This window comes from Castor canadensis, chromosome 16, assembly GCF_047511655.1.
Source record: "Castor canadensis chromosome 16, mCasCan1.hap1v2, whole genome shotgun sequence".
Lineage (NCBI taxonomy): Eukaryota > Metazoa > Chordata > Mammalia > Rodentia > Castoridae > Castor > Castor canadensis.
The window spans coordinates 28,177,621-28,187,979 of NC_133401.1; the positions used below are offsets into that span (position 1 = coordinate 28,177,621).

Below are 10,359 nucleotides of genomic sequence, written 5' to 3' on the forward strand. Positions count from 1 at the left end.
TTTGGTTTCCAAAAGGCGTGACCTACAGGATTGATGGTTTCTAAAGGGTGTTCCTAGTTTCTAGGGAGTGTGGTCTATGTGTTGGTGATAGACCTTGAATTAAGGTACAGGGTTCCATTTAGGTGAGATTTAAACCATCTCTTATTTAGAAGACTCAGAACTTCTCCAACAGGAGTGAGCACCTGTTTATTTAGGGGGCCTCCCAGCTAGGATTACAGGCTGTGTGGTGGTGCAGGCCTGTAATCCTAGCACCCTGGAGGCTGAGGCAGGAGGATAATGAGTTTGAGACCAGCCTATACTATATACTGAGACTGTCTTAAAAAAGCAAGCAAGGAAACAAAAACACCAAAGAAACACTCTCCTCCCACCTAAAGAAAAAAAAAAAGGCCTACCCTAGCTTAAGTCCAGTAAGGAGAATCCCAACTCCCTGGAGCCCAGGATCAGAAAGACGCCATAGTGATTGACATGACAAGGTTTATTGGGGTCCTGGTGACATTAGGAGTGGGATGAGGGGGTGAGGTTGAGGCTCACAGGGGACCCTCCCCCCCAGCCAAGTTCCCCTTCCCCTTGGAGTTGGAACAGAGACAAATCGACAGATATGGAGAGGAAGCCCAACAGGTGCTAACAGTAGAGGGGGAGGGAACCCTGATGTCCACCACCTCCACCCGGATGAGGTCACAGGATGGGGAACAACGTGGACCATGGGTGGACCACACTCTACAGGATAAGGGAGTGTCTGTCCTATTCATTCTAAGGAGGGTGGGGCCAGGCCACAACTTGTACCAGCCCTTCCAAGCCGGCAGGGGGATGTGCATCTGGGTCAGTCCATCCTACTGGGCAGGGAGTTTTGGGACCAGTCTATTCTAGCATTCAGGTTGGGAAAGCTCAATAGGGTTATCCATTCTGCAGTGGGGAGAGGGAGACCTAATTGGAGGGTGATGAAGTCAAAAGCAGGGGGCATCTACCCTGGTCCTCTTTTCAGGGAATGAAATGGGGGGAAAGGCAGATTTCGGCTATATTTATTTTCCGGGGTCACCAGTGACTGGTGGGTAGATTTTGGAGGGGATCCAGAGATTTGGGGACATGATCCCCCCATTCCCCAGATAAAGGTCGTTGGGAATGATGGCTCTCAGGGAGTGGAGCAGTTGGCCCTCCGAGGTGTTCATGTCTTACTAGTAGACATGAGGAACTTGTGGAGACCCGCTTCTCATTCCCAAATCCCCACGTCTTAGAGGCTTGCTGATTTGAGGGTGCTGATTTTAGGAGTTTCAAGCTCGGGAGGTTCTGATTTTGGCCCCAACAATTATGTTCTTGGACCCCCTGGCTGAGGCATGTTTATTTGCGGTCCGGAGCTCAGGGTCTGTGTGGGTTCTGGGTGGCCCCACCTCTCCAGGTAGGGGTCTCATCTCTGGGCCTGGCTCTGAACTGGGAGGGAAGGCCAAGGCCTCCCTTCGTCCAGAGTCCAGTCCCTGGGTTGGCTGGCTAGAGGACCGGGCGGCCTGGCTGTTCAGTCCATGCCTCGGTGCAGCTTCAGGTGTCTGGAGAGATTGCTGAGCGTGATGAAACCCTTGCCACAGACGTGGCAGGGGAAGGGCCGCTCGGTGCCATGCAGCAGCCGGTGGCGCTTGAGGTAGCACTCGTGGCGGAAGAACTTGCCGCACTCGAGGCACGGGAATGGCTTCTCGCCGGTGTGCACCAGCACGTGCCGCTCCAGATCGCGAGGGGAGCGGAATAGCTTCTCGCACTCGGAGCAGCCAAAGATCTTCTTGCTGCTGCGGCCTGAGGTGGGCCTGGGCTCCCCTGACACCCCCTCTGGGGCTGTCACCACTTCCTCCTCGCCACCCTCTCCGTGGCTGACTCGCCTATGCTCTTCCAGGGCCCCCAACGCCGCATACAGAGCCCCGCAGTGGCCGCAGCCGTAGGTGGCCGGGCCGGAGTGCGCCTCCAGGTGGCTGGACAGGGCAGCTGCCGATGCGAAGAACGTCCCGCAGTCGCACTGGTACAAGGTGTCTTCCAACGGCTCGGCCACGGCTGCCGGGGCTGGGGCCTCCCCGACACTCTCGGGAAGCAACGCCCCCAGCTCGGGCACACCACCTCCAGTGGAGACCAGGAGCAGTGGAGCGTCGTCCCAAGATGGGGGAGCGTCGCCTGCCTCCACTGAGCCACCTTCACCAGCCATCTCCGGCCCAGCGACGGCCCCGGAGGCCCATACCTGCACAGGGATCGGGCCGGTTCCCTGAAGGTCATGCGTGAGCTTGTGGCGCTCAAGCAGCGCGGGTGCGTTGAAGTCACGCTCGCAGCGCGGGCACTTGAAAGGCTTCACGTCGGTATGCGCTGCCCAGTGGGCAGCCAGCTCGCGGCCATGGTCAAATCTCCTGGCACAGGCACCGCAGGCAAATGGTGGCAAGGAGGCCGCGGCTGCGGCTGCCGCTTCTGCCAGCCCCCAACTGGCCGCGCCCGCCCCCTCCAAGCCCTCTCCGCTGCCGCCGGCTCCTGTGCCCCCGCACACCGAGCAGGGCCCCACATTGCAGCAGACAGCGCAGGGCGCGCTCAGGGCGGGCAGGGCCGGCAGAGCCGGGCTGGGCTGCAGTGGAGACGGGTGCACCCCGCGGTGCTGGCGCTTGAGGTGGCGGCCCAGGCTGGAGCGGGAGGAGAAGCGGAGCTCGCAGACCAGGCAGCAATAGGGCTTCTCACCAGTGTGGACGACCTGCAAGGGCGAGTAAGGACACTGTGTCAGGGCTGACGTCTGCCACGCAACAGATCCTGGCCTCCCAGAGGAAGGTGACCCAAGCTCTCTGCCATAGCCCACAGGGCAAGATCCAGCCTCCACCCTGTTACTGCTTTCTGCTGTGAGCCACTTGGCATTCTCTTAGTGCTCAAAAAGGCCTACTTCCTTCCATCTGAGAACTGCTTCTGATGTTCCCACCAGGTGGGAAACTTCCTCTGTAAGTCTCAGTCCTTTTCAAGGAGCTCCTGCCACAATGGTTAAGAACTGGGGCTTTAGGCATTAGCAGGCCTGAGTTCAGTTCCCAGTTATGTGTTCCCTGTGAACACACAAGCAAGTAGCTTTCTATCTCTGGGATTCTGCTCAGAGTCTTACCAAGAGGCACAATAATATGGGCCATCTCCAGCCAGGTGTGGTGGCTCACACCTGTAATCCAAGCTATTTGGAAGGTGGGGATCAGGAGGATCATGGTTTGAGGACAGCCCAGGCAAAAAGTTAGGGAAACCCTATCTCAACCAATACAAAGCTGGGCACTGTTATGTGCACCTGTCACCCCAGCTATGGGAGAGGCATAAACAGGTGCTATTCAAACAACAGCTAAAGTGAAAAAGGGCTGGTGGCCTGCGTAGCAAGTGCAAGGCTCTGAGTTCAAACCATAGTACTGACAAATAAAAAAAAGATGGGTCCTCTGCTTTGTTCTGTCCCAACCACAGTCTCCCATCAACCATTGAAAATACCAAGCTCTGTCTGATTGTCAGCGTCTTTGCACTTGCCATTCCCTCTGCCTGCAATGCTCTTCCCACGCGGAATCCTTCTCATACTTCAGATCTCAGCTCAAACACCACCTTGCCCTGACCTTCCCCCCTTATCTAAAGTAGCACATAGCTCTCCCCCGTTTACTACTACACATTGATTTCATTTTTTTTTTTTAATTCTTTCTCAACACTCCATTCCAGAACATTCTTGTCCGTGAAACTGCTTTATCATCTACCTGGCTACTGATCACCTCCAAAGGAATGTAAAGCTCTCTGAAGTCAGAGACTAACTTTCCCTTGATCATCCATGTTTGACCCAGGGAAAACAGTTAATTGATAAGTGCAGAATAAAGAAAATTAGGTGTGTATGTGTTCAACCTATTTTCAAGATGGAAGAGAGGATGCAAGTGCTGGTGTTCCTTGGGAGTACTTAGCAGGTGATGGGAAGAGGGGAGGGACATACAGGTGGGGCACATTTACTCTGCATGTTCTCCTCCATGGGATGGGTTGCCAAAGAGAAGTATCTCATGCTTTGATCCATCCGGGTTTTGGAAAGGAGAGTGAAATTTCCTAAATGGGCCCTCGGGCCTGCTGCCTTTCCACATGTGGAGTGGGGTCCTAATGTGCAAGCCACGCCTGGCCTGAGGAACTCACCTGGTGGTGCAGCAGGCCGGTGGAGTCACGGAACCCCTTGGGGCAGGCAGAGCATCGGTAGGGCCGCTCACCAGTGTGCGAGCGCAGGTGGTTGGCCAGGTTGAAGCTGTGCTTGAAGCCCTTGCCGCAGCGTGGACATGCGTGGGGCTTGAGCGCTGTGTGCCGGGCAAAGTGGCGCCGCAGGTCTGAGCGGTATCGGAAGCTCTTGCCACATTCGCTGCAGTGAAATGGGACCCGGGGAGTAGCGGCAGGTGGTGCTGGTGCCGGAGCAGAGGCTGGAGCGGGGATGGGGACGGGGGGCACTGTCAGCGGGGTGTCATCCATGGTGGCACACAGTACAGCGGCAGATGGGGACTCTCTCTGGAGTAGGGAGAAAACACAGGAACAGGTGAGGGATCCACTTCCTTACTGACCCTTGCCCCCCTCTGGGCCCACAGACACAACACTGGTCCTCCTAGAAGATACTCCCAGTGCTAAGCCCCGCCCACTAATCTTAAAACTCCTCCCACTCTCTTATTAGTCCTACACCTCCTTTATTTTTTTTTATTTTTTTTTTTTTCATTTTTCTTTTATTATTCATATGTGCATACAAGGCTTGGTTTATTTCTCCCCCCTGCCCCCACACCCTCCCTTACCACCCACTCCACCCCCTCCCGCTCCCCCCCTCAATACCCAGCAGAAACTATTTTGCCCTTATCTCTAATTTCTACACCTCCTTTAATTTCTTGTATACTTCCAAATAACTTCTACTCCACAGGGTGTTTTTAAGTCTCTCTCACGAATCTTCAGCCCCACCACTGTTTTAAGCTCCTCCCACTCTTGCTTAGGTACCCCTATTCCATTTAGAGTTTCTCCCACAGTTCCTTAACCAGCCTGAATTCCTTTCCAAAACCTCTTTCCCTTTGAAGACGACTACTTAGTGAAAGAGAGGACAAGGATTTTTCGTCATGCTTTCAGGGAGGCCAGAACTAGTCTTGTAACCAATCGAAACTCTTCCCAAATGCAAAGTAAGAATAAAACTAGTACCTACCTTGTGGAGTGGTAGTGCACATTAAGCAAAATTGTGACAATGTGTGCTATGTTCTCACTAAGCCAGTATGCAGCAAAGACTGAAGGGAACTGTCTAGATTATTACTATCCTTTTAAGTTTCACCAGTCACAGCACAGCTTCCATTATCACTATTCTTTAAGTTCCAGTACTTTCCTGTTTTAATCTCACACACTTTCCAAGTTATTCAACTTCTCCAAAGTCTTCCCGTCTTCACTAAGCCGTGCTTCCAAATCCCACACAATTTTTTCTTTCAAAGAAGCCCCATACTTTCCATAACCACCTCCACTGTACTCTTGTCCTTTTCTTAGCCTGATACTAAAGCCCCTTCAATCCCCTCCAAACATTCACTTTCATTACAAAGACCTGATAGTTCCATTAACTCTCCAAATTAACACACCCATATCCCACCCCTTCTATTCTAGGCTCCTCCCACCTTCTTCTAGGGTCCCATTTCCTCACTAAGCCTCAAGGAGGTTCCTTCCATCTTTCAACTTAGGCCTCTTTCACCATCCCTATTTGAACCACGCCCACTCACCAACCCCCACCCCTTAGCTAAGCCCCTCCCACTCCGCTATAAGCTCCGCCCCAATCAGGTCCTCGTGGCCCCTGCACCGCCCCTACCAACTAAAGCCCCGCCCCCCCCCCGCGACCTGCGGAGGTGCCCCCCCAACCCAATTTACCCGAAGACTGAGGCCCAGAAAACTGGCACTTTTTACCCCTCCCCCTCTCCCTAAAATGTGCGGTCCCGGTTGCCCCGGGTGGGGGCAGGTCAGGCGGCCCGGGGCCATGCGAGTACACCTCGTTTGTGCGGGGCGGAGGTCGCAGAGACCAGGCATGGCCCCGGGAGGCCGGAAAAGTCAGTCAGCTTTCCTCTTTAATTACTTACACCTCGGTCTGGGCGCCGACATTTTGGGCAGCGGGGGCAGCGTCACTTCCACCCGGGGGGCCCCTCGACTTCCGCCTCGGCTCGCCTCCCCCGCCCCCAGCACTCCCCCTTTCTACCGCCCTCTGGCGCTCTCTCTCCACCCTACCCCGCCCTTCTCGGTCTCCTTCCTTTGCCCAGCCCTCGAGGTTAGAGAAGCCAAGTTGGCGCCATCTTGGGTGAGGGCAAAGGAAGAGGCGGGGCTTAGGGTCACCTGGGGCGCCATTCAGACTAAGGGCAACATACACAGCTCGCGACCTCTCGCAGCCCTTGGCAACAGAAGCGGGTGCTAACATAGATGAGGTTAGATATGATTCCCATTCCTCAGCCTTGCACTGCTTCTAGTTGGATGTCGAATTACATCCGAAAAAAAAAGAGAAATTGACTTGCTCCAGCTGCATACAGAGATAGAAAAGACTAGTCACCATCTTAACAATTTTGCCTCCACGGGACTTCGAAGCTATCGGGCACCATGTTAATTACGGGCACTAAGCAGCCATTTCTCACTTCTCATCTATTCAGTACCTGTCTTTGATTGGGCCACCTGGTTGGGTGCTTGGTGGGAGGAAAGTTATTTTGATGAGGTTGAGGGTTAGTTCCCACTAAGGCGACTGGTGCGCAGGCGCCTGTGCCTGGCCGGGTTGCAAGCATGCCCGGTCCTTAGGACCCAGCGAGTCCCCTTTGTTCCCGGCAGGCGCGAGGGGGAGGGAGGGGCTGCGGACGTCCGCCCCGAGGGGCGGGGCCCGGCCCGCGTGCCACCGCCCCCGCCCCGCCACCGCGGAGGGGCAGGGCCCCCTCTCCCCCGCCCCTTCCCACTCTTCGGCCCGTCGCCCCCCGCGCGCGCACGCGCGCGTACACACACGCGAGCCCAGGCGGCATGCAAATGAGGTACCCAGAGGCGGGGGACCCGGGCGGGGGGCGGGCGGGCGGGAGGGGCGGCCTGGGGCTGCGCGCGCCAAAGCGCGCCCCAGCACCTGTTCCCGCTCCCGAGCTCGCTCCTGCGCGCGCCGACCTCGCGCCCCGCGGAGCGGCCGGGCTTGCGCGCGCAGACCCCTTCCTAGCAGCCCGCGCCGCCTGCTGTCCCCGCGCCGCTCATTGGCCGCCGCCCCCTCAGGGCCCGCCCCGCGCGCGGGCTCCGCCACTCGGGCCAGACGGGAGCGCGCCCGACGAAATTGAGGGTGGGGGAGGGTCGAAGTAACAGCTTTTCCTCTCCCTCAGATTCCAGAGATTTAGCTTCTGGTCCAGGCTGACCCACGTTGGGAAGCATCCGACGATGGAAACCGTAGCCCCAATTTAGACCTCAGACTGTGCCTAGAAAAGGAGGTGTAGGGCTGGCAGTGTAGCTTAGTGGTAGAGCGCTTGCCCAGTATGTGTGAGGCCCTGGGTTAGATCCCCTGCACCCCTCCCCTGTCCCCAATACACATAACTAAAAACCAACCAAACAAAAGAGCACTCAGAACGGGAGCGCAGGGCACCTGCAGTTGCTGTTAGCTGTACCTGTGTTGCCCCCTGTGGTTACTCTCTGTTCCTACACTTCCCAGTGGGCACTGGGAAGATGGTGGTGGAGTGTTACTGTGCACCCAGCAGTGTGCTAGGGGCATTTTTAAGGCCCCTTTCTTACTCTATTCGATTCTCCCCACATCCTAGATATATATCTATTTTCCAGAGGAGGAAACTGGCCCAGAAAGGCAGGGTCGTTTGCAGAATCACTTGCTAATTATTGGCAGAGATGGATTCAAACCTGGGATTAAGAAACCTCAAGACGTCCCCTGTCTCTTTGGGTCCATTTCTTATTCCTGGGGGATCAGCAGGAATAAGAACTGGTTTGGGGTCTTGGTCCTACCACTTATTGGTAGAGGCAGCTTGGGCAACTGACTTGGCTTTCTTGTGCCAAGCCATTCTCTGTTTGTAGAATGGGAAAGGTAGAAAGGTGTACCTTCATTCAGAGACTCATGATGCTAACGATTGCACATACTTCTAAGCACGTCTGTGTATGAACATCCTCATGGCATGTCTGGGGGAGTAGGTATAACAGAGTCCCACTTTGCAGAAGACAACTGAGCTCTTGAGAAGTGAACACCCTGCCCAAGGCCACACAGAGGAAGTGAGACTCAGGATTTGAACTCATGATGTCTGACTCCAAAGCCCAGACTCTTAGCAACTTGGATATATGTCCTCATCTACAAGCCAGGGCCACACTTCGGCTAGGACCAGTCCCCTTCCTTCCAGTCCTGACCCTCTTCCCCACTTCTAGTAATCAAGAGTGGGGACAAAAACCTTTCTGAGGCCTCTGTGGCTCAGTTTGATGGACTGTTTTGAGACCTACACTCTCAGTTGGACTCTGTTTCTTTTTATTTCAGCTGGTGTTGATCTTGAACTCTTAGATCCAGGGGATGGGTTAAGGAGACCTTCAAGGGGGGTGCTTTCGGAGCTCAAGAGAGTGCTTGTTTACCAACTGGAACAAAATCATCTCACTATTTTACCCTAAAGTATAAGCATACTTGTGCATCTGGTGAATATCAGCTATTTCCGGGTGAAGATACAGAGACAGGGGTGGGTAAGATTGTTGGGAGACACGAATGCTCAGTCCCTTCCGCCACTGACACTGCCCCTCTCTCCTCTTAGCCGGCTCCAGTACTCAGGCTCAAGCTCCCCACTACTCAATGGACACCCCCAGCCTAGACCCGTTGCCTTCGCCTTTGCCTGGGGAGGAGGAGAAGCCTCTGGCCTTACTTCCTCCTGTTCCCAGGGGCCGTCGAGGCCGGCCATCGGGGGGAGCTGCCTCTTCCAATCGGAGGCTCAAGTCCTCTTTTCCTCGAAAGCGGGGCCGCCCGCCCAAAACCGCGCAGGAGCCCCCACTGGCGCAGGGTCTGACAGCGCCAGTGGTCAGTGGTGGAGACAACGACATCCTGTTGATCGATGATCAGGGTGTGCCCTATACAGTCTCTGAAGGGTCGGTGTCAGGTGGGCCCCAGGGCTCTGGCCCCAGAAGAGCCCCGCACTTCTGCCCTGTGTGCCTGCGGGCATTCCCCTACCTCTCCGACCTGGAGCGCCACAGCATCTCGCACTCAGAGCTGAAGCCACACGAGTGCAAAGATTGTGGCAAGACCTTCAAGCGGTCCAGCCACTTGCGACGACACAGCAACATTCATGCCGGCTTGCGACCCTTCCGCTGCCCTCTCTGCCCGCGCCGCTTTCGAGAGGCCGGGGAGCTGGCGCATCACCAACGTATCCACTCTGGCGAGCGCCCATACCAGTGCCCTTTGTGCCGGCTGCGCTTCACCGAAGCCAACACGCTCCGGCGCCATTACAAACGCAAGCACCCGGAGCTTGTGGGAGTTCCCGTGCGCCTATGTCCCCCAGAACCAATGCCAGAACCGCTGTGGGAAGAGGAAGGCATCCCCACCACAACAGAAGCACACGAGGAGGGGCCGGAAGAGAAGGAGCCCGCCTGATCCACATCCCTGGCCAAAGCTCCCTGGGCCGGGTTTATTGCACAGAGTTCACCTGGTGCTGAGCCCCGGCACGGAGGCCGGGACACCCTCATTTCTGGTGGTCTTCCCATCGTGGGAGGGGATCGTGGGTGGGGATCTAAACTTCAGGGTCCTGCTGCCTTCTGGCACCCTTCTGCGGACTAACAGGCCTGTGGAGGCCTGGGCCGTGGAAATAAATACCTGCCTACTGGCTTCTTGTGTGTGTTCCATAACGGTGCCTCTCCTGCCTTCCAGGGTTCTTCGGAAGGGAGTGTCTGGGATTTGAGAACGTGCCTCAGCATGGTCCCAGAGAATGAGTGGTTCGGAAGAAGGCTTTACCCCTCCCCCATCTCCATCAGACCCCAAAATACTCTCCGAAATAGCCATACTAAGTAAGACATTGAACCTTCTGTGCAAACGTGACTCCTCCTCCATCCTGGCCAAATTCCTAGAAATTTTGGGACACCTACCGCATGGTATGGCAAAAATGTTCAATGTAGAATTTCTGGGCATTGGGAAGGGAAACCTGAGTGAAGGCTGGAAGTGCAGCTCAGTGGTAGAGTGTGTGCCTTGAATGCTCAAGGCTCTAGGTTCGATCCCCAGCACTTAAAAAAATAAAATCAAGGGTGGGGCTTAGAAGAGGAGACTAAAGTTTGGGGTGAGTTTATAGAGGTTTAAGGGTTGGCTGGCAGAAAGATCAATTTAGAGGGAATAAAGGGCTTTTGACTGAGGAGCGGGGCTTAAGGGAAGAACTTCCTAAAAACAGTGTATTGAGAGGG

The 10,359-nt window shown here is 55.4% G+C and overlaps 2 protein-coding genes across 3 annotated transcripts; one reads left to right on the forward strand and one right to left on the reverse strand.

Moving 5' to 3' along the window:
- Positions 1–457: 457 nt before the first annotated feature.
- On the reverse strand, positions 458–6,390 carry Fiz1 (FLT3 interacting zinc finger 1). Of its 2 annotated transcripts, none has more exons than XM_074058405.1 (3): positions 6,072–6,390; positions 4,135–4,494; positions 458–2,707 (listed from the first exon to the last, which is right to left on the reverse strand). In XM_074058405.1, exons 2-3 carry the CDS (start codon positions 4,456–4,458, stop codon positions 1,508–1,510), a joined length of 1,524 nt encoding a protein of 507 aa, XP_073914506.1. In that variant the 5' UTR covers positions 4,459–4,494; positions 6,072–6,390; the 3' UTR covers positions 458–1,507. The 2 variants fall into 2 exon arrangements, with proteins under 2 accessions (XP_073914506.1, XP_073914507.1); XM_074058406.1 differs by lacking the exon at positions 6,072–6,390 and adding an exon at positions 5,165–5,739.
- Positions 6,391–6,834: 444 nt separating this feature from the next.
- Znf524 (zinc finger protein 524) lies at positions 6,835–9,812 on the forward strand. The gene is made up of 2 exons (XM_020174268.2): positions 6,835–6,995; positions 8,733–9,812. Exon 2 carries the CDS (start codon positions 8,771–8,773, stop codon positions 9,560–9,562), a length of 792 nt encoding a protein of 263 aa, XP_020029857.1. The 5' UTR covers positions 6,835–6,995; positions 8,733–8,770; the 3' UTR covers positions 9,563–9,812.
- The last annotated feature ends 547 nt before the right edge of the window (positions 9,813–10,359 follow it).